Here is a 23,140-nt window from a genome sequence, read left to right on the forward strand (position 1 = left end):
CGGAGACTGGCATGGCCAGAGAGCGAATCGTTCGATCCTCTGGTGGATGGAGGGGCGCAGACTTGCGCAGACCCCAAGGGTTCCCGGGGAGCCCCCTCCCTTCCCGCAGCTTGCAGAAGGAGTCGTCTGTTCTGGGCTAAATAAACAAGGAGGGGGAAGCAGTGCCTGCTTCCCTGCCCCCCAGGCCGACCCCCGCACAATGCGCCTTTCTCCAGCGGAGAGCGGAGACGCCGCTCGGGCGCCGCCGGAGCGCGCTCCGTCTGGCCTCCCCTCCCCCTGGCGGCACAGCAAGACCCACAAACCGACCCCGTGGAAACCAGATTTTTTTTTTTAAGAAAAAGAAAACAACAACAAAAAAAGAAATCCAACAAAGAACTGAGCGCATCAGCACGTGACAAGGGCGTGCGGATCTAGCATGCGCCCCCGTCCCCCACAGTTAGGCTTGCGGTCCCGGAGAGGCCAGCCCGAGCGCAGTGCTGGGAGCCTGCCAGCCCCTTGTCTCCAACAGCCCGAGCCCCAGGGGCTCAGGCGCACGCCGCCCCCGTGCCCCGGAGGCGCACGATGGCCCCCACAGTCCTCGGAGCAGCCCCTGCCCGGGTCCCGGCCACCGTGGCCCTCACATATGGGTAGCCAGCTGGTTCTCCAGATCCTCCAGTCGCGCTGTCAGCTGGGCGAGTGAGCTGTTAAGGAAGTCGTTGGGGATCGCTAGGGTCCCGTCCCCCTCACCCCAGCTGGCTCCCACATCCCCCCCAAAGGATATGGTTTTGAGTCAGACTCTCCAGCGCCCCCAGCGTGCGGCCCTGGAACTCCACGAGGCTTTCGCATTCACAGGGACTCCGAAGCTCTGTCCCCGCGCCGATGCCCTCCTCTGCCAGCCGGGCACAGACAGGTGGAGGAATAAGAATCTGCAGGAGGACCAGCCTGCCCTGGCCGAGGCCCTCTGATACACCCCCACCTAGCCTGTGGGTGGGTGTATGCGTTTTGGGTTCAGACAGACCTGGGAAGAGTCCCAGCTACACAGCTATGAGATACTGGAAACCTCGCCCAACCTTCCTAAGCCTGAGTCTCCTCATCGGTAAAAAGGGATTCAATGAGGAAACCCATTCATTGGCTGGTGCTCAGGATTCTATGACCTGCGTGTGCACGTCTTGGGAAGAGTGTTTCTCCAAACTGCATGCTCAGAATCACCAGGAGACTGTGTTAAAACACAGGCCATTATTCAGAACCAGGAAGGAGCTGAGGGGCTCCCAAGGGCCGCGGAGGCTGCTGGTCCGCGGGCCGCGCTGTGAGGAGCAGGAGCGCACAGCAGGGCCCTCCAAACACAGCTGCACGCAGTGACAAAGTGTTCCGTGTCAGCCCCGTGCAGTGCGGTAGCCACAAGCCCCGTGTGGCTACTTAACACTTGCAATGTGGCTAGCGTGACTGAAGAAGTAAAATCTGAACTTGATCTCATTTTAATTCATTTAAATCAAATGGGCACACCAGCCGGTGGCTGCATTATGGGGGAGCGTGGACCTAGAGCGCCGCCTGGCACAGCAGGCACCCGGGAGAGTGTGTGGACTAGGCCAGCGGTTCTCCCAGTGTGGTCTCTGGCCCGGAAGCACCTGCACCGTCGGGGAAGCTATTAGAAATGCAAATCACCAGGCTCCGCCCCAGACCTCCCGACTGGGAAACACAGGGGTTGGAGCCCAGCCATCTGCCTTCTGCCAGCCCTCCTGCAAGCTGCGTTTTAACTTCTGGGTGAGACGGATGCACACTAACGTCTACGAACCACTGATCCGAGTCTACCTCCGACACGTCTCAACATCTCTAACAACCAAACAAGTGCCTTACGATTAAATGTGGCACCTGCTTTTTCCTAGCTGTGTAGAAAGTGACGGTGAACTTGACAATGGTTGGTGTCTTAGACTCGCTGACATTCTGTACACATGTGCCATTTTTAATGTGATGGCACAATGCCCAGGCCATGATCTAAAAAGTTATTTCTCAACCTTGCATATGCCCTAAGCAAACTGCTGTCTATCGTGTCATTAATGGTACTGAGGACTGTCCTGAAAAGTCTCTTAACTTCGCAGAGAAGGAAACCAAGGGCCAGAGAGGGGGGAGGATCTGCCCAAGGTCATGCAGGCAATTAGTGAAGAGCCTCAATCACAGACCCAGATTTCCTTTGGGATTCTAGAGCTGGAGGCAACCATGGGTGGCCAGCACCCTCCCCTGTTACAGAAGAGGGAAGTTAAGGCACAGGTGGGGGTTACGTGACTTGTCCAAAGTCCCACCGTGTGGGACATAAAAGCCAGGACAGAAAGGGCCCTGAAGGAGCAGTTAACCCAGTGCCTCCACAATACGCTGGCTAATTATTAGAATGGGCCGGGGGGGAGGGGGGTGGGTGTACTTGTGTATATATGTATATGCATATACTATGCACATGTATGTCTGTGTGTACAGCTGACCCTTGAATAAAGTGGGGGTTAGGAGCCCTGATCCACTGCATGCTTAACTGCATGGTTAAGACTCTGTGTACAACCTGAGTCAGGCCTCTGCAGGGACAGACTCCCAGCTGCGGATGGAAAACACAGTTGACCCACGAACAGCATGGATTTGAACTGGGCAGGTCCACGAATAGGCATATTTTTTTCATCTACATATAAGTGGATTTATGCACTACAAGGGCTGTTCAAGGATTAACTGTGTGTGTGTGTGTGTGTGTGTGTGTGTGCAGGATTTCCCAGGCCTGGCACAGCCCTACTGAACCTAGCTCTGGAGGCAGGGCCTGGAAATCTGAAAGAAGAGTCACATCTTAGCATAGATTCTCTGGTAACACTACCTCCCTGAACCCCCCACAGGGCCTGCGGAGCACAGCACAGCACCCAGGTGTGATGGCCCCTTCCCCTCCACAGAGGGCGCTGTCCCCCTTTTCTTCAGCGAACACCGGGTGGAGCAGACTGACCCCAGTCGTGGGCTACATCGTGCAAAAGAAAGCACGTGGCTCCGTGCACTGGACACAACCTGGGGTCCTGCCACTTCGCCGGGTCTGCGGAGTCGACTTCCAGCAAGTTAATAAAATCTACGATGTGACTCCACTTAGAAATGCTGGGCTTGGCGTTCCTTTGGAAAAATTCCCCCAAACGATTCTGAACACCCACTAATTGGGGGGACAGGTAGCTTAGTCTAGAGCTTTTTAAACTTTAACATACACATGAGCACCCTGCGGGGCCTGTTGAAGTGCACAGCCTGACTCCTGAGGCCTAGAGACAGTGGGAACGCTGCGGCTCCGCGGGGGCGTGGGCCCCACTCTGAGTAACAAGGCTCTGTCCAGGGAGCCCCTGCCTTGGCTGTAACTCTAGGAAAGGGCTGGGGCGTCAGCAGTCAGGGGAGAGCACAGAGGCTGGGCAGCGGGAGGAGTGGTGGTGGGGGAGGGTGGCTCTCCAGCCGGATGTGCTCACCCGGGCAGATGCTGCCTTTGAGGTTCTCCAGCAGGTGCGTCATGGTGCGGAAGTCCGGAGAGTAGGACACGTGCAGCTCCGCGGGCTCCGAGGCGATCTCGCGCAGCTCCTCCTCCACGGCCTTGCCCACGCCCACGGCGTACATGACGATGCCTACAGGGGAGACAGGAGGTGCCCTAGACCTCAGAAAAGCCTCCCCCCCCCCCCACATCCAACCCGGCCCATGGACCAGCGCGTCCGGCACCAAGCCCACCTTCCTCCTTAGCGCGCGCTGCCCACACTGAGATGTCATCCTGGGAGCGGCCATCGGTGAAGACCAGGCCCACGCGAGGCACGTTGAGGACGCGGGGTCGCGCGCCCTGCGCCTCGGAGAAGCTGTGTTCCACCATGTGGCGCAGCGCCAGCCCGGTCATGGTACCGCGCTCCATGTACTCCACAGCCAGGACCGCCTGCTTCACCTCGGCCGCCGTGCCGTAGCGGCCCAGCGGGAACTCCGTGCGCACGCGGCTGGAGAACTGCACCAGTCCCACACGCGTGCCCTCGGGGGACACGTCCAGGAAGTCCACGATCTGGTTCACAAAGCGCTTCACCAGCTCGAAGTTCTGTGGGCGCACACTCTTGGATCCATCAACCAGCAGAACCAGGTCCACGTGGCCTTCCCGGCACCCTGCGCAGTGAGCGGAAGAAGGTCTTGGAGGGGGGAACCAGCACTTTGGCCGGCAGCACCCGCCTACGCGTCTGGGCGTTGGTTCACACACACTGACTCCGGAACAGACACCACGTGTGAAGGCCTCCCCGGGCCGGGCACTGGCATGGCGCGCTGTTGCTACCAGCACACCGTTTGAACCTCCGCCATTTACTGAGTGCTGAGCACAAGCCAGGCAATCTGCTAAAAGCATCTTTTTAATAATGATGATAATGACAATGATACCCACGACCACAAGAGTTACCGTTTATTGATCATCTACTAGGTATCAGACAGAACTCTAAATACTTTACCGGTATTAACAACGCTAAACAAAAGCTGACAGCTGACCATGCGCCAGACACTGTGCTGGGTGCTTTAAATATTTTTCCTCCATCCTCCCGATAACCTTGGGGATTTTCCCCATTTTCTACAGCCTCAGGTTCTGAAGGGTCAAATGCTTTGATCTGGATTTCGTGGCGAGGAATGGCTGGGCCAGGATTTGAAACCAGGTCTCTCTGACCCCAAAACCCGTGCTCCCAACCCCTCTGCCATGTGGACTCTCCCGTGGTGAGCCAGGGACTTTGCTAGCCCTGAAGAAGGTCCAACAATCAATGCAGCGTAATCCTGACCCATAAGGACACCAGGGCAGAGCAGAGTCCTCGGACATGCCGTGTGTTACCGTTAGGGAAAATGCTAGAATAGAGAGGCTTGCAGAGACAGCCCATGGGAAGAACAATTCATTTTCCCTGGAGGTGTTGAGGAAGGCTGCACGGAAGTGGTGACATTTGGCTTGGTCTTCAAGGATGGGCAGGAGTTCTCCAAGGCAGGAAGGGACATTCTAGATGGTGGGAACAGACTGTGCAGAGGCAGGGAAGCTGAGAGCTCTCGACACATCTGGGGGTGCACAGGACAGTGTGGCTACAACGTTCAGATGGTTTACGGGGTTGGCTGAAGCCAGACTGTGATGGGCTAAGGCGGTGGTTTCAAACACTTGACCACAACCCACAGTAAAAATGATAAAAATACATCATGACATACTGCATCTCATCAAAATTAAATTCATGAAGCAATGCTTACTTTTTCTACATGCTGTAAACTCTGTTTTTTTTTCTCGCTTCCTCTTTTTGAGATTTTATTTATTTATTTTTAGAGAGAGGGGAAGGGAGGGAAAAAGAGGGGGAGAAACATCTATGTGAGAGGGGAACCACGGCTGGTTGCCTCTCATACACAGCCCGACCGGGGACCGAACCTGGAACCCAGGCACGTGCCCTGACCAGACATGGAACCGGAGACCTTTCACTTTGTGGGCCGACACCCAACCAACTGAGCCACACCGGCCAGGGCTCTCTCTTTCTTTCTAATGCTGTTTGTATCCACTAATGTGGCTGCACCCACCATCGGAAAAACTCAGGGGTAAGGCATTTGGTCATAGTTCTGTAGGTACTGGCGAGCCACAGATGGTCTTTGAGCAAGAGAGGAGTGTGATCGAATGTGTATTTTAGGAGTTAACCTTGGCAACTGGGGTAGAGAATTGAGGCAGGGCATGGCACACCCTCCACCCCCGTCACCACCACTCACACCCACACATTCACACCACACCCACACCAGAGTCAAGGATGCTCTGACTGTGAGCAGGGGGGCAGGGACAGGCAGAACCCCCTCCCGCCCATAACTCACGGCTGCAGCTCTTGCCATCTGCCTGGAGCTGCCGCCCATCAGGGCACAGGCAGTGGTAGGTGAGGCCCTCACTCACACACTGGAACTCACATCCATGGTCCACGCCGTTGCAAAGGTCCCGGGCTTGAAGGAGAGACAGGTCAGGATGAGTCAGGGTGGGCTCCGCCAACCAAGGCCCCCACCCCGCCCCTCTGCACAATGCAGGAGACCCCTCCTCACCCTGACAGCGCCTCCCATCCGGCAGCAAGTCGTGGCCCTCTCTGCAGCGGCACCGTGGCCCGCCCAGGGTGCTAACGCACTCGTGCTGGCAGCTGTGGTTCCCGAAGCGGCAGTGGTCAATGACTGCAGGAAGGAGGGGGCAGCGAGGCGTCACTCCTGATGGGAGCCATCAGGGACTCCAGTCTAGGGTGCTAGTGCGGGGAGGGGCCTCGCTCGCCCCTACAGCTCCCCTGGTTCTACAGGAGCACAAAGCCAGCTGGGCAGTGACAGAGATAGGAACCTGGGGAGATTACACAGTGGCGCTCACAGCCGTGGTGCCCTCGGCACACGGGTCAACGACTGAGAAAGAGGGGAGGCTGGCATACACCTCGGGGCTTTGCTTTTCAGCCCTGACAGCACAGCTTTTAAAAAACACCCATGCCTGGACCCCAATTCCTGAAGATCCTGACTTCATTAGTCTGGGGTGGTCCCCAGGCATCTGCGGTTTCTATAAGCACTGGCCTCCTTCCTCTGGGCCAGGTGGCCCTGCCAGCTCAAGCCCTCAGAGGGTCCCTTACTAAGCCAGGAATCCACAGACGACAGGGTCCCTGCCCTGAAGATGCTCACTGGCTATTAGAGGACCAGGCTCCGCCACTTCACCTGCCTGAGCCTCCATTTCCCCATCTGCAAAATGGGAATGTAACGGAGGAGAGTGGTTGTTCTTCACAGCTTCCTTCCAAGGGGGTGTGCTGCTGCCCTGTCAAGTATCTTGTGGCGGTAGAGACCCAAAGATGCCCAGAGCGGCCCCGGGCCGTGGGGCTGGGGAGAGGTGAATTAGCTCACATACAACAGTGAGAGTCTGGGCTTTCTAGAAAAGAGATGGGAGTGGAGAAAGGAAGAAAAAGAAGAGACAAATGGTGTGAAGATGAGTGACTCTGTGGGTTGAAGGTGCCAGTAAACAATCCCCTGTGGAAGGGTGACAGAGGGCTTTCAGGGTCAAGGGTGCCTCGTATTCAGTTATAAAAAATGGATGTTTCCTTTTGTGTGTGTTCGACTTGACTCAGATGTAATTCACACCTCTGTTCACCCCCTCTTTTGTAAAACGGAAATAGGAAGGAAACTTACATACACACCCATGCCCTTGTGCTCACAAGTGTGTAAACCAAGGAAGAGAGAGGCTGACTCACACGCATGGAACAAGGACAGCGTGTGTGAGGCTGAGGAACGGAGGGAGGAGCCATGAACGGATTGAATCCAGCAGGAGCTCAGAGCGAGGGGAGACCACGGAAAGGAAGCACCTTGGGATTTCCCAGAGATCTGGGGGTGCAGATCGGGATGTTCATGGGTCATCAATCACATGGGGCTTCAAGCCAGTTTTGTTCTAGAAACCAGAAGACGCCAGAGGCCACCTGGGTTAGGGGAACCACCCGACCTCATTCTCCAGGTTATTGTGAGCCTGAGAGATGACGTCAGCAGCGCTCCGAGCACAACATCTGATACTGACTTGGCGCCCAGTAAATGGTAGCTGCCGCTGAGATCAAAGGCAAGGACACGCATGCACATGAAAAAGAAAGTCCCGGCTGTATAAGCCAGGCATTGTGTGCCGCGGCCTCTCAGAAGGCAGAAATGAAGCATTGGGCCTTGAAAGGCTCGCAGGTGCAGAGCGGAGCAGCCAGAGGGCCCTGGTGAGCAGCCCAGAACAAGCTGAGGTGCAGCAGGGACGGCAGCATGTATGAGGCAGGGGTGGTGGTGCACGGAGACCCTAACTGAAGACCCTAGAGGCATCCAAGTTACGGCGACTGTGAAGATGTGCCTGGGAGAAGACACGAGCCAGTGCGGGTGGTGTGTTGGAGCCCGGTAGGAGACCACCGGGAAGAGTGGACAGGAAGGAGCAGAAAGCACGCTTAACTGTGGGGTAGAGGTTTCTAGCCGTGGGCCCACCAAGGACTTGTGTGACTCCAGGCATACCTTCCCTTTCTTAGACCTGTAACGTGAGGGAGCTGGACTGTACTCCCAAGGGCCCTTCCAGACCTACTGGGCTGGTGCTGGGGCAATGGGGAGCCACAGAAGGCTCAGGAGCAGTGGGATGGCAGGGCAGGAGTCGCTCTCACCCAGACAGCTCTTGTTATCTGCTGCTAGCTGGTAGCCGGGGTTGCAGGCACAGTGGAACATGCCCGGGGAGCTGACACACTGGTGCTGGCAGCCATGTCCCCCCTCCGCACACAGATCCTTTGCTGAGGACACACAAGAGTAGAATCAGCAGGGGACAGATGGGCAGAACCCCCCACTAAGAGACAGCTGGATGGGGACAGTTGGATCATGGGAACCATGATCAAGGACGGCCCAAGGTGGGCTAAGACCCGTTTGAGAAGGGCTGACCCACGTGGGACAGCTTCAGGAGAGAACAGGGCCTGAACAGCGCCGCTAACCGGCTCCTAAGAGCGCAGCGGGGCTAAATGTGTCAATGGGACAGAGCAGGACTACACAGGAGTAAGACAGAAAGCTGAGAGGTGCTGAATCAAGGTGGGCGGGGGTAACTCAAGGTTGTGGGAGGAGCTAACATGTGAGTGGGCGTGGCCGTGCCGTGTGGGCGGACACGACTCTTTGGAGTGGACCGTTGCTCTCAGCTTGGACCTGCGGGAGTTCCTGTGTTGGACGTTAAGCCTGTGGTAAATAAACCACACACAACTCATCCTGGTAGGCACGCCAAACGTTGCTTCTGGCGGGCGAAGCCTAAGCAAAACTGAGCAGAGCTGGCACATGACACAGCACGTGCGTCAGGCCTGAGCGAGTGTACTATCTGGTGGGCGGGGCTAAAGCTGGAGTGGGCGGGGGCATCCGGGAAGGGGTGGGATTCTAGGCAGTTCAGCCTCGCCCCGGCACTCTCCTAACTCACCACACAGCCGGCCCTGGAACTGCAGGCCAAACTCCTGGATGAGGTCGAAGGACTCAACCAGGAAGACATGCTCGTCCAGCGGGTGGGAAGCCATGGCGCGCAGGGAGCCCACGTCCGCGCGCTGCACCCCCACCGCATAGATCTCAATGCCGCGGGCGCGCGCCTGCGCCGCCACCTCTGCCACGCGATCCTGGGGCCTCCCGTCGGTCACGATGACAGCGACTCGTGGCACGCGCGCCTCTAGAGGACGCGCGCCTTCGGCCACGCTGAAGGCCACGTTCATGGCGTACTGGATCGCCAGCCCGGTCATGGTGCCCTGCGCCAGCGGCACCAAAGCGCGAATGGCACGCTCCATATCCTCGCGGCGCGAGAAGGCGCCAAGTCGAAAGACGCTCTGCACTTGACTTGAATACTGGATCACGCCGACGCGCGTAGCGTTGGGCCCCACGTCCAGGCCGCGGAGGATGCCCACCAGAAATTGCCGCATGGTCTCGAATTCGAAGGGGCGCACGCTGCGTGAGCTGTCAATCACAAACACCAAATCCAGGGGCCCAGTACGGCACCTGGGACCTGCGAGGAGATCAGAAAGGACTTTCCTAGGTCAGCAAAGCGTCATCTCCGAGGAGATCCCCAGGGAAACCCAGGTCGGAACGGCGCTATCCCTACATAACAGCGCCCCCACAGAATTAGCCTAGCAAATGCAAGTTAGGTACATTCACTCGCCCAGCGTTTGCTGAGGACCTGGGCTAGGAGATTTCACCAATTCTTTATGCTACAGCTCCGAGGGCTATTCTGGGGAGGTATTTACCTGTTCGGGGAAAGGGAGAGGGAATGTCACAAGCTCAAGTGCCTGCAGGGGCCAAGCAGGCAACATACATGAGTGACTGGTAGGGTAGGCTGCTGGACACCCAGAGAGCCTGTGTTCTTCCTGAAGTGGGCAGCTCCAGCCAAAGGTCGCCATGCAGGCTTGTGGACCCCATGGTAGCAGACCTTTGGGTTTTTCAAGAAAAGTCCCAAATTGGGATTTTTATGTGACGTCTCCTGATTTTTTCAGTGAACTTTGAAAACTTCAACACCAAATGGGCATTCTGCTATTTTGTTGCCTCTAAGCCACTTCCTACCGAGGAGGACACTGAGGCCCAGAGAGGGGAAATGGTGCATTGGAAGCCATCTCGGAGGGTTCCAAAACTCTTGCTTTTCTCTCCCCAGCAGGCCTAACGGGGCGCAGACAGAACACCCGCTTTCGTTCCTCTCCCCTCGCTGGTGAGGGCTCACCTTCGAACTGGAGGTGGGTTTCCCAGGGCCGGAGGAGGAGCAGCAACATGGGCAGCGGCGAGCACGGGAGGCCCCTCATGGCAGCTGCGGGGCAGGGAATGGGGCTGTCGCAGCCTGGAGGGAGGGCAGGAAATAGCAAAATCACCGTATTTGCTGAACTCCTTCTGGGGGACGGGCACTTGGAGGTGGAGGAGGGTCATGGGTTTATTTTACTAATCTGTCTACTTTGGGGTATACTTTCATAATCATTAACTTTTCAACCCTTGCCTGAGGGTATTTTTTTTTCATTGTTTTGAGAGAGAGAAAGGAAGGGAGAGAGAGAAGCATCCATGAGAGAGACAGAGAGCTAGAGATGGGTTGGAGGAAGGGAGAACGCCCTACCCAATGAGCTACATTGGCCCAGGCCATAATAATTCATTTTCATTGCAGTGAGATTTCTGGGAAACACAAGGGATTCTGCTTTGCAAATAAATGGTACATAAAAATATACACAATTTCAAAAGAAAAAGACTTTCCTCCATGCCAGGCACCCTGTTCAACGCTTCCCATGCATTGTGGGGTTTAGTCCTCTGACAATTCCTGAGACAGGCTGCTACGGTTGCCGTTATACAGGTTCGGGCACTGGCTGGAAAAGCTTCAACGCTGGTGCTCAAAGTCTCAGGATGAGAAAGCGGCTGCTCCAGGACACAATCCTATGTCTAGGGGATTCCAAGGACCGTGTTCCACCCCCTCGTCTCCCCAGGAATAAAACCTCTGCAGAAGGAAGCCATTCCCACCTCAGGTACCTCGTCCACTGCCTAACCACACAAGGCGCCTCTGTGTGGCTGTCCCCTCTCTCTCTCTCTCTCTCTCTCTCACACACACACACACACACACACACACATTCAGACACGCATCGCACAACTGTAGACCTCAGGGAAGGGCTGCTTGACCTTTCGCTGTGTTGGGAGAGTAGGGGGCGGGCAGGCGCTGCAGTGGCCAAAACCCACTATGCACTTGAATTTGAGGATCTGCGGCGCCTCCACTTCCCGCCAGCTCTCAGGAGAAGCAGCCAGGGGGCGCCTTCCAAGGTCTGGCCTCTTTGGCTAGGTGGCCGTGGGAAGCCCGCATCTGCCCAGCAGGTGCCCCTGCGCAGAGCAAACAGCCTGCCGGGAGCCCCTGGGCCTTGAGATAAGCCCGGCAGGATATATCCGGCACGAGGGCCCAGGGGCAGGAGCGTGCAGTGGTCTGAGGACACCGGCACTGGACGCACCCAGAGGGCGGTGAGTGAGCGGCCGGGAGGCCTCGGGACCTGACCATGGACCCTGTGGGGGCAGCAGGTGAGAGCTCACCTTCCCGAGGCCCCTTGAGAATCACGCAAGACTCCCATTGTACAGAGAGGAAAAGTGAGGCCCAAGAAGGCAGCTCGCTGAGCTGCAAAGGAACCTAGGACTCTTTGCTCCCTTTCTCCCTTCTGAGCTGCCTGGCAACCTGACGCCCAGGAGACATGGAACCTCTTTTCCTTCCATTCGCTCCCTCTGCTCTCTACCCACCCCCGAGCCCGGTGCCGAAGCTGCGTTCGCCATTTCTCTATTGCTGTCTCCTGGTAGAGGGGGCCAGCCTCCCGGACCCGACCGCATCCTGCCCCTCCCCCGCAGTCCCGTGAATGGGCCTATTCTGAGCAAGGTCGAGTGCCTGCCGCTCACTCCAGGCGGCCGGCCTTCGCGTCCCCGATCCTCTCCGCCTTCGACTTTCAGGCCTGCTGGAAGAACAGAAATCCCTCTGGCAGGGTCCTTCATGGGAGGGCGCCTAAGTCAGGTGTGCCAGGGGCTGGAGGTGGGAGGGTGTGGCTCGCCTCCTCTAGCTCGCGCCACAGCTGAGGCCAGCACGCCCCTCCCCCCAGGGCACGCGGGTAAAGGGGCAAGGACTCTTTGCCACCTCTCATCCTCTCCTACTTTCAGAAGCCTCCGGGCTCCCAAATCTTGATTAAGGGCCCCTTTATCCTGCTCTTGGCTTCAGCAAACATCTCACCTGGCACCCCAACGGCACCGCAGCAACCCCAGAACGTCAAAATAGCGGCTCCCTCAAAGTTCATCACCTTTCCAACCCCCTCATTCTACAGAGGAAGGACCTAGGCCCAGAGAGGGTAGCGTCTCACCCGATGTCACACAGCAGCGTGACGAGGCTGGCGCTAGAACCCAGAGCTCCTCGGAGGGGTTAGTTAGTCCCGCGGTAAATGCAGGACTTTGAAGTGCCTTTAGGGAGGGGGAAGCGGGCTTGCCAGGCAGCTCTGTGAGTAACTCCGGAGTGGACACATTGAGGACGTTCCTGGGGGTCGCTAGGGGGACGAGACTAGGAGAAACGTCCCCGCCCCTTGTTGGTGGGCTTGCTGGTGGGGACCCAATTAGGAAAGGATGCCCCAGACGTGGGGAAGGGCACTGCAGGTCCAACGCGGGCACCGCGGTTAAGTACGGTCGCCTGGTCCAGCTGGCCGCCTGCACCCCCACAGACCCCTCAGCGCCCCCAGGCCCTTTGACTCACCTGAACCTGCTGGACGACTCGGAGGTGCGGCCGCAGAGCGGAGCCGACGGGCGGAGCCTCCCGGGCAGCTGGAACAGGTAACAGCTCGGGCACGCTGCCCGAGGTGGGGACTGCCAGGCAGCTGGAGGGAGCGAAGGCGGCGGCCGCATTTAACCCGGGCTGGCGGATGGGGAGGGGGAGCGCGGGCTGCGACCCCTCCCACCGGCAGGACGATCCCCCTTCCTCGGGAGGGCCGGGGCGGGGCCAGATCAGCGCCCCCTGCTCCAGTCACCCTGCGAGCCGCCACTCGGGCTGCGGGGCTGGAATTCCGTGCAGCGGGAGGCAGGGCGGCTGCCCTCTCCGCAGCCGGAATGCGTTGGAGGCCGGCGAGACACTTCCCCGAGGAGAGCCCCAAGGGGCGGAGCGGGGCCTGGCCGGGCCGCCGTCTGCCTGGCCCTGCTTCCGAGGGCGCGGCCCGGCTCCTGCCCTCCGTAGTCCCCTCCAGGAGCGAGGAGAGGCCTCCGACACTGGTCCTGCGAAGAGCGTAAAGGACCCAGAAGATCAGCCTCAAGGTTCATGGTTCTCCCCGGCCGCACCTGGCGGTCCGTCAAATCTCTGCCGTGATGGCCTCGTTCACACGTTTTCTGCAATTGCTTAAGTCTTGGGCCCACTCGCCCTCACCCGGCAAAACTTCCAGGCTGAGAAGCCATCAGGTCCCCTAGGCTCTGCCTGGCCCACTCCACGGGGTCCATGGAGGCCCGGCGATCAGGGGACGTAAAAGCCGAGAAAGTAACAGGCCCCCCGCGCTCGGAAGGAAGGGGGAAGGGGGTGGCACTTCGACCGCAGAAAAACTGAAATCCATCCCCCACTCACCCCCCCACGCACACAATTTTGGGGCCTTTCCCTGTGTGCAGGCGTCTGCCAGCAGGCCAGAGGGCACTGTCGTCCGTGGGCTACCTCAGGCGCTTCCTCCCTGGCATCCACACTTCCCTGGGGTGGCTCCCCTCGGGCTGCAGGGAAAGCCACGCGCCTCCTCACGTACTCTGCCTCCATCCCAAGGCCAACACAAGTGCGGCCTTTGTGCCGCTGGGGCCTCTCCCCAGAGCTCCAGGATACGGTGGGCGTGGAGCCAGACCCGCAGAGCGGCGCCTGGGTGGTCCCGGTGGGCTCCGTGCAGGCCTCACTGAGCACTGCGCCGCCCAAACATTTGGCCCACGACTTGCCTGCATCCCCTCCCTCACCCAACACTTCCTCGCGCTGACCACGAGGGGGCACCACTAGAACTTCATCTCATTCGACCTAAGCGCTTCGGGCTTCGTGGCACCTCGCCCTTTGACACTCCCTGCTGCGGGCCTCCCAGGTCACCCCCAGAGTGCACCACAGTCCTGCGGGAAGGCGTGCGACGGTGCCTGCAGGAGCAGTGCGAGCAGACGGTGCGGATCCTGCACGCCAAGGTGGCCCAGAAGTCTTATGGAAATGAGAAACGGTAGGTGCCCCAGTGGCCCCTCCCAGGTCACTTCGGCGTCCGGCCCTACGCGCTCCTCCCGGGGTAGTCTCTTTTAGAACTGGGCAGAACCGTGGCTTAGCTATTGACGTATCATGGGCCTTTCCGCCCAGTCACCAGTAATGCCCACTTTGATTTCAGCAGAACCTCCTTGGGAATCTAAGTCCCCATTCATTCATTCACACATTCATTCATATTTTCATTCAACAACTAGTCAAGTTGCTTGTCAAGCGCCAGGCTTTCTGAGCACTGCCGGGCACTGGGCACACAGCTGAAGGAGACGGATACAGTCCCGGCTCTCACGGCGTCTTCATTCCAGCCTGCAAGAGGCAGACAATGAATTCCCCGCCAGATCCCGATGAGAGCTAGAAGGGAATAGAACAGTACAATGTGGTTGGAACGGAAGGGGGCTACCTCAGCTGGAAAGGCCAGGATCACGTGCGAACTGAGATTTCGATGTGGAAATGGAGCCAGGCAGGAGAAGATCTGGGGGGAGCTATTCCGATGAGGAGAAACGGAAAATGCACGGCCCCTGCGGCTGAACCAACTTGGCCTGTTGCAGGTGCAGGATAGAGTGGCTGCGGTTTGAGAAGGGAGGTTGGGGCTGTGGGAAATAAACTTGGAGAGGTGAGCAGGGCCAGATCACGTGAGGACGCTGAGCTGAAACCAGGGGCGGATTTGAAGAAGACAAGTAAGGTGGAGGTGGTAAGAAGCCAGCGGATTCTGGATAGGTTTGGAAAGTGGAGTTGACAGGACCTACTGAGGGGTTGAGTGAGGGGGGTGGAAAAAGAAGGCTCGGATGTGAACGGGGTTCACAGCCACGGAGAAGCCTGGGGAGGGTGGTGGGAAAGGCGGAGGGGGATTCTCTTGCATTTCCGCTATCGTGGAGATGCCTACAAGATAGTCCAGGGGGGACGACACACGAGTCCAGCGCTTCCATGTCTCCGCAGGTTCTTCTGCCCCCCGCCCTGTGTCTACCTCTCAGGTCCCGGATGGAGGGTGAAGCCAGTGCCGGGCCAAGGTGAGGACAGACTCCAGGACTGGTTGCCTTCCTGGGAGAGGGGGACCCAGGCAGGAGCGGGTGGGAGCGGGCCGGTTCGCAGACGCAGTTTCGCCGCGCCCTCTGGTGGCGAAGACTAGGCTTGCCTTGGCCCGGAGTCTCGTCGGAGTCCTTCCAGAGCGTGCGGGCGTCCCTTTCCAGCCCACCAGGCGGGCGAGACGGGGCCCACGGTCTGCGGTTACATGGGACTGGACGGCGCGTCCGGCAGCGCCGCCGAGACGCAGAAATTGAATTTCGAGGAGCAGCCCGACTCCAGGGTGAGAGCACATGGCCGGGGGTCCCAGTCCTGCTCCCACCCTTGCCCCTTCCTTGGGCAGGAAGGCTCCCTTACCCCCGCCCCCTGAAGAAGCCGAACTATAGGTATGGGGGTCCCCCTATTGGTAGCCAGTATAGGAGGGCTGGAGACCGAGGTTCTGCGTGCAGGGTGCGCCCGGAGCTTGGGCCATGCCCCTGCATGTCACGCCCGACGGGGCGGACGGCAGATAACCGGGGGAGGTCGGCTCATCCGGAGGCGGACCGCTGAGAGGCTCCGGCCCCATCCCCGTGAACCCCGCAGGAATTCGGTTGCGCCAAGACGCTGTACATCTCGGACGCGGACAAGAGGAAGCACTTCCGGCTGGTGCTGCGGCTCGTGCTCCGAGGGGGGCGGGAGCTGGGCACCTTCCACAGCCGCCTCATCAAGGTCATCTCGAAGCCCTCGCAGAAGAAGCAGTCACTGAAAAACACCGACTGTGAGCGGGGCGGGGCTGGGTCGCGGGGCAGGGGGGGAGGTGCCCTGAGGACTGCAGCAGCTGGGTTTAGCAGGGGGAGAGGCCGGGACTGTGGGGGTGGGGTCAGAGTGGAAGGGGCGGAGTCTGAGCCCAGAGGGGCGGGGTCTGCCTGAGCTAGTGCGGCTTAGGTCTGGGAACGAGAAGTCAGAGAATCAAGGGCAGAGAGAGCAGGGGGCACAGAGACCAGACTTGAGTGTATGTGTGTAGGGCTGTGAGGGGGTGTGTTGGGGGTGCGGGGAGTTGGGGGCTCCTCAAATGGCTGGCAGGTGCTGAACTAGAGACAGATTAAAAGCGACAATAAAAAGACAATAAAAGTGACCATCGAATTCAGTTAAAACATTTCCTCAGGGCCTGCTCTACGCCGGGCTCTGTGCTAGGGGCTGCATCCTGGGAAACAGGGATCTGTTCTGGAGGAACGCACAGGCCAGCAGGGGAGAGAGACCCGCACAGCGGGTCCCAGAGGCAGTTGGAGATAGGCACCATCCTGGGCGCCAAGTGACAAGGTGCTGTCACTGTTCCCACGTCGTAGATGAGGAAAACGAGATTTGGAACATTCATCCGTTCACTTGAGAAACGCTCAGGCCAATCATAGTCCAGGCGACTTGCCTGAGACTGACCAGGTAGCCAGCGGCCCAGCCAGGATTTGGACTTGGGTCAGTGGGACGCCAGTGCCCAGCTCGAAGCCCTGCACCACACTTACTGTCCGTCTGTCAGGACCCCTGGAAGCTGTCTCAGGTCCGGCAGTGCTCTGGCTGGCCCTTCAGATCAGGGGGGCCCAGGAGAGAAGAGGTACAGTGTGATGGGCAGATGCTGGCCTTGCATCCGGCTCTGCCCTTCGCTAGTGGAGTGATCGCCAGCAAGTGGCTGTCTTAAGGAGAGACAACATTATCTAACTCTAAGGGTTGTTGAAAGGCTCAAATGAACTGCCACCTATGAAGCATTTAGAACAGTTCCTGACACACACAGGTATCTATTATTCAGTGTCTGGGAACTTGGGCTAAGTATAAATTGAGCACCTACAGAATGCGTAGCACTGTAGGTGATGGGAGAGAGGGAGATGACCCTGATGCATTCCCCCCAGGTGATCAAAATCCGGTCAGAAACAAAACTGTGTCTCTGCCTCCGTGGCAGGCTGGGAGGGATGGATGCCGAGTCCTGGAAGCACTGTTCCGCTGTTTCTCACCAGAGAGCCTCTGCGTGTGCAGCCCCCCAGGCCCTCCCACCTGCTTCCTGCTCCCCAGCTGAGAGTACACCTCCTCCAGGAAGCCCTCCTTAACCCAATCCTGTGACATGAGCCTGAAATTTTATATTCATGTTCCTTTCTCCTCTCTGAGACCGTGAACTCCTCCAGAGCAAGACTGAGTCCAATTCACCCTCTTGATGCTCGGTACCCAGCACAGTGCCTGCCTCAAAGTGCACCCTTAGCGAGCACTTGGTAATGCTGTTGACTGAACTGGCGGACGCCCAGGCAGCGAGAGGCGCAGGCAGAGGGCAGAAGCAGGTCCCAGGCGGGTACACCAGATAAACAGCTGTGAGACGCGAGTCCTCAGTGTGTCCAGGCCAGTGCGCGTGGGAGCCCAAGGGCTCAGGGGACGGAGACTCAGACGGGTCCGGCACGTCCACGGGACCGAGCCAGGTCAGGGCACTGCTCTCCCCTCCCTCACAGTGTGCATCTCCTCGGGCTCCAAGGTCTCCCTCTTCAACCGCCTGCGCTCCCAGACGGTCTCCACGCGCTACCTCTCCGTGGAGGACGGGGCCTTCGTGGCCAGCGCGCGCCAGTGGGCGGCCTTCACGCTCCACCTGGGTAACCGCATCGGCAGGCCAGGGCTGGGCACCTCGCTTTCACTGGTTGTTTACTCTTCCTGCAGCTCCTCAGGGGAAGCAAACTCCGTCCCCCACCCCCACCTCCACCCCCCCGGGACTGGGGCGTTGGAGCACAAGAAGCCTTGCCAACGCCCCCGGGAGTCAGGGACCCATCTGAGCTCTTCTGACTCCGATGTCCAGCCTGGTCCCCGGTTCTAGCACCGGCCCTGGGGGGTGGGGGGTGGGGCGTTTGTGAGCATGGCCACGAACGACCCCTCCAGGATGGGAACCCTCAGCTGTAGCTGCCTTCCTACATGCCAGCCCTACCCTCAGGATCCAGGTGTGAGTGGGGTGGAGTCAGGGGCAAGAAGGGCAGAAGGTTGGGACCCCCTGAAACCCTCCTTTCCTCCTTTCTTTTGTCTTCAGCCGATGACCGCCCTCCCCAGGGGGACTTCCCACCCCGAGAGGGTTACGTCCGCTACGGCTCCCTGGTGCGGCTCGTCTGCACTGTTACGGGCATCACGCTGCCACCAATGGTATGGGGAGGGAGGGCCCCCAGGTCCGTGCAGACAGTGTGGCCCACGAGGGCAGGGCTGGGGGGCGAGGGCCCAAGGCATGAAGACACGTGCTCAGTTCTCTGCCAGAACACTCAGCTCTTTGTGGGGCTGGAGAGAGGTAAGGGCTGCTGGCATGGGGGGCTGTGCCAGGGCCCACGCGGCTACTGGGGAAGCAGAGAGCTGGCTGGGAGGGCGGCCTCCGGGCACCCGGGCACCTTGCCGCCACACTCCCTGCCCCCCTTCTGTTGTAGATCATCCGCAAAGTAGCCAAGCAGTGTGCGCTCCTTGATGTGGATGAGCCCATCTCCCAGCTGCACAAGTGTGCGTTCCAGTTTCCTGGTGGCCCTCCTGGAGGCGGCGGCACCTACTTATGTCTGGCCACAGAGAAGGTGGTGCAGTTCCAGGTGCGAGGCAGAGAATATCAGCGCCAAGCATCTTAGAAAGTCAGAATGCGGAGAACCACCAAAAGTTAAGACCATCAGCCATCATCCTAACAAGCTATACTGCCCCCTAGGGAGTGTTAGAATCATAGACCATGGCGCAGGCTGCAAACACAAGGTTCTCCCCCCCTCCCCCCGGGCCCCGGGGGTCAAATCCGGCCCTCCACCTTGTTTTGTCCGCCCTGCACCTTGTTTCTACCCGGCGGCAGCACTGAGCTCCTTGCCCCTAGTTAAGGAGTAGTTACATTTACACAGTCCTAAAGTTACATTCGGCCCTTTGAAGGCATCCTCAAGGCTGACGCGGCCCCTGGACTATGGGGACAGAATCAGAGAATGTAGGAAAAATAGTAATAATATGACTAAGCAATACCTCTTTCCAAAGAGTATTAGAGGCATAGAATGTTGGGGTATAAAGTGGTAGAATGTAAATTAAAATAATAAGAGTAGTGAGTATTATTGAGCAAAGACTATTAGAATCATAAAAGTTTAAGTCATAGAATTGTGGAATGTGAGAATTATTATTATTATTACTATTTTGAATATTTTATTTATTTATTTTTGGAGAGGGAAGGGAGGGAGAAAGAGAGAGAGAAACATCAATGTGCCATTGCTGGGGGTCATGGCCTGCAACCAGACATGTACCCTGACTGGGAATCGAACCTGCGACACTTTGGTTTACAGCCCAAGCTCAACCCACTGAGCTATGCCAGCCAGGGCTTTATTATTATTATTTTAATCGTCAACAGAGGACACACTTGTTGACTTTAGAGAGAGGGTAAGGGAGGGAGGGGGGGAGAGAAACATCAAGGTGAGAGAGAAACATCGGCAGACTGCCTGCCTGACTGCCTCTCACACATGCTGACTTGGGACTGAACCTGAAGCCTAGGCCTGTGCCCTGACCAGGGATCGAACCTGCCACCTTTTGGTTTATGGGGCGATGCTCCAACCACCTGAGCCACACTGGCCAGGGCAAGGGAAATTGTCATTAATAAATAAGCAATACTACTCCCCAAGGAAGATGATCGCGGAATGCTGAGGGACAAAATCATAATATGTAGAAAACAACATTACCAAGCCATTTTAGAATTGTGGACTGTTAGGGCCCAGAATTGCACAGTGTCCAGAATAGAATTCTAGAACCGTAACAAAATAGACCTTTAGCCACCAGCTCACCCAGCGAAGCGAACTTATTTAACTCTGAGAGAACTGCAGGGTCTTGCCCAAGCTCGGAGAGCAGGTAAACTGCAAAGCCTGGGACTGGAACCCGGAGCGGGAAAGGCCAGGCACTTACTGGGCTCCCCCATGCCAACCACCATTCAGAGCGTCTGCCCGTCCCCTCGGTGTCTCCCAGGCCTCCCCCTGCCCCAAGGAGGCGAACAGGGCGCTGCTTAACGACAGCTCTTGTTGGACCATCATCGGCACCGAGTCGGTGGAATTCTCCTTCAGCACCAGCTTGGCGTGTACCCGGGAGCCGGTCACTCCGGTGCCCCTCATCAGCACCCTCGAGGTGAATCCGGGTGCTGGGGGACTCTGGCCGGCTGCCTGCGCTGGGGGGTGGGGTGCTAGGGAGGGAGGGCCGCAGGCCCTGGTCGCCCCTTCCCCCACACCAGCCGGTCCCACCCTTTCCCAGCTGAGTGGCGGCGGTGACGTGGCCACGCTGGAGCTCCACGGTGAGAACTTCCACGCGGGGCTCAAGGTGTGGTTCGGGGATGTGGAGGCCGAGACCATGTACAGGTATGGGGGCAGGGAGAGGAGGGTGCCTCATCAGCCCTGACTGACGGACGTCGCTGCAGTCCCAACTGCCGTGCTCTGCCCCCAGGAGCCCCCGGTCCCTGGTGTGCGTGGTGCCGGACGTAGCCGCCTTCGGCAGCGACTGGCGCTGGCTGCGCACACCCATCACAGTGGCGGTGAGCCTGGTGCGCGCCGACGGCCTCTTTTACCCCAGCGCCTTCTCCTTCACCTACACCCCCGAATACAGCACACGGCCCGCCCCCGCGGGGGAACCCCGGCCCGCCACCGAGGCCGACGCGGATGCGCTGCTGGAGAGCATCCACCACGAGTTCACGCGCACCAACTTCCACCTCTTCATCCAGACGTAGGCGCGGCCAGCCTGGCCCCGGGCCGCTTTCCTGGGTCCTAGGCCCTGCTCTCTGCTCCCTGTGCTACCGATGGAAGGGAGGGCCTGTGGGAGCAGCAGCGGAAGGCTCTGGCCATTGAAACCCGGCCCTTCGGGTGTTGCAGGAGCCACTGGCTCCTCCTTCATCATCTCGGAAGATGCGGCCTGAGTGATGCTGGCTTTGCAGCCAGCCAGGAGTGTGGCTCTCCCTGCCTTCACCTCTGTTTCACTCTCTCCGTCAAACAATCTCTGTCTTTCTCCCTTAGTAACTTTGTAGCCTCGCTAATGGTGTGCCCCCCTCCCTCCATCTTTCTCTCTCTCCACCTCTGCACCTCCTGGAGTTTCAGCACCCCAGCGTGGCCTCCAGGCCCCGAGGCAGAGGGTCAGGAGCAGAGCACCAGGTGTGTCCTGAAGCACCTCGCGCCACCTGGAGCTCTGGGTTCTGCCCTGGACCGCAAAGAGCCGCCCTTCCTTGTACTCCCTGTGGCTGGCGCCAGGCCTCATACCCGGGCCTGTGCTTGCTCTCTGCCTCACAGCCTTCATGGCCGGGCAGGTGCCTGGGGCAGTGGGAAGGTCTTGTCACCTTGACTGTCCACTCAGGTGCTTCTCTCACAGGCCCAGCAGGGGCCAATCCTAAGGACTGGGGATCCCTCTGCTGTGCTAGCAGCACCCCCAATCCAAGGTGGAGTCCAATCTGTATGACCCACCTGCGCAAGGACAGAGGTGCCGGGCATACTCCCCACCCCCACCCCCGCCCCGCCCCCCCCCACACACAGGGAGGAGACGCCATGCAAGGAGCCGAGGGCCTACCCTCGGGGCCCTGTCTAGAGAAGACGCTGGCATCCCTGGCCCCTGGCCCTGCCGTGGGGGCCACCTGTCGGCTCTGGCGATGAGTTATGCTATGAACTACCCCCCACCCCAGGCAACGATGCAAACACAGGACACCCGATACAACTCTTCCCAGGCAGAACTCCTGGGATCAGCCGGGCAGTAACCCAGCCAAGGCAGGAGCTTCTCTGCCTGGGGACCCGGGGCCATGTCATCATCCACCCCTGCTTGGCCTGCCACCCCGTGCCTGCTCTGTGCTCTGCAAGGAAGCAGAAGAACCAGGCAGTGTCCTGGCTCAGGCTGCTGGAACCAGGGACACCGATATCATGGGTGCCAGCTACCCTTCCCAGGCCCTGCTGGGGCCGAGCGGGGAGAACCGGTTTGAAATGTTCATTCAGGGCTCTCACACACCCCCTTCTACCCCCCTTGAACCCTGAGGAGGGGCCCGTTCCCTGCAAACCTCCTCCCCAGAACATGGAAAGCCCCGTGAAAAAGAAGATGCCGACATTTCCTGAGAGGTTTGCCCTTTAGACTGGCCAAGGCCTCCGTCGGCGGGCTGAGCCCGCCATGACAGGGGAGGTGAAGCTTGTTCGCAGCCCCTCGAGGTCCCTGCGAGTGAAGCCTGGCCCAGGAATGCGGGGCTCAAGTAGAATGGGAAGTGTCCCCGACACAAGAGCGCACGCCAGGGTGGCTGGAGCCCCTGGCCTGGGTCGGTGTTGAAGCAGGAAGCCACTTGTGAGGAGGCTAAGAGGAGTTTCAAAGCACAGCACACAGGAAGTCGGGGCTCAAGGGCCCATCAGCCGGGCCCTCAAGGGCTTTCTGTGGCCACTCCTCAAGGCAGGAGTGTTGGAAGCCGAGGACCTAGGTCAGCCTGAAAACCCGGCCCACCCACGCAGCTCTGTCTGTCTGCTGCACGCCCCTCAGCACCCTGGGACCCTGGGTCCCACCTGCACGCCTGTGACCTCAGAGCTCCAGCCCTGGCCTGTCTTCTGAGGTCCAGCCGCTGGACTGTCCTCGGAAGTCCTCCTAGCCCTGAGCCTGAGTCCATGAACATCAAACTCCCCCCCCGCCACACCCACCATCCTCACAGTCCCTGATCATCCGACTCCTTCCTCCACGCCCTCCCCATCCAGCTCAGATGTCACTTCCTCCAGGATTTCTCCAAGGCCAGACCTGCTACATAATGTGTGGGGCCCCGGCAGAAGGAAAATGTATGGCCTCTTGTGCCAAATTATTAAGAATTTCAAGACAGCCACAGCAGAGCATGAAATCAAGGCCATGCTAAACACAAGGCCGGCTGTGACCACACAGGTCACATGCTCGCAGAGCAGGCCCTGGCTCCAGGCTCTGCACCTTGTGGACAATGCCTCGTGGACAGCCTCACTG

General features: G+C 58.8%; 2 protein-coding genes across 2 annotated transcripts; one reads left to right on the top strand and one right to left on the bottom strand.

Moving 5' to 3' along the window:
• Positions 1-306: 306 nt before the first annotated feature.
• Positions 307-13,485, bottom strand: MATN4 (matrilin 4). The gene is made up of 10 exons (XM_028523625.2): positions 12,698-13,485; positions 10,178-10,291; positions 8,903-9,472; positions 8,118-8,240; positions 6,028-6,150; positions 5,809-5,931; positions 3,697-4,110; positions 3,444-3,596; positions 761-868; positions 307-675 (listed from the first exon to the last, which is right to left on the bottom strand). Exons 2-10 carry the CDS (start codon positions 10,254-10,256, stop codon positions 617-619), a joined length of 1,752 nt encoding a protein of 583 aa, XP_028379426.1. The 5' UTR covers positions 10,257-10,291; positions 12,698-13,485; the 3' UTR covers positions 307-616.
• RBPJL (recombination signal binding protein for immunoglobulin kappa J region like) lies at positions 11,475-21,189 on the top strand. Its single transcript, XM_036009460.1, has 13 exons — positions 11,475-11,496; positions 12,666-12,774; positions 13,591-13,745; positions 13,865-14,162; positions 15,131-15,201; positions 15,382-15,497; positions 15,797-15,971; positions 17,677-17,814; positions 18,240-18,349; positions 18,622-18,774; positions 20,162-20,317; positions 20,441-20,544; positions 20,630-21,189. Exons 1-13 carry the CDS (start codon positions 11,475-11,477, stop codon positions 20,907-20,909), a joined length of 1,887 nt encoding a protein of 628 aa, XP_035865353.1. The 3' UTR covers positions 20,910-21,189.
• Positions 21,190-23,140: the final 1,951 nt, after the last annotated feature.

This window comes from Phyllostomus discolor, chromosome 9 (genome assembly GCF_004126475.2).
Source record: "Phyllostomus discolor isolate MPI-MPIP mPhyDis1 chromosome 9, mPhyDis1.pri.v3, whole genome shotgun sequence".
Lineage (NCBI taxonomy): Eukaryota > Metazoa > Chordata > Mammalia > Chiroptera > Phyllostomidae > Phyllostomus > Phyllostomus discolor.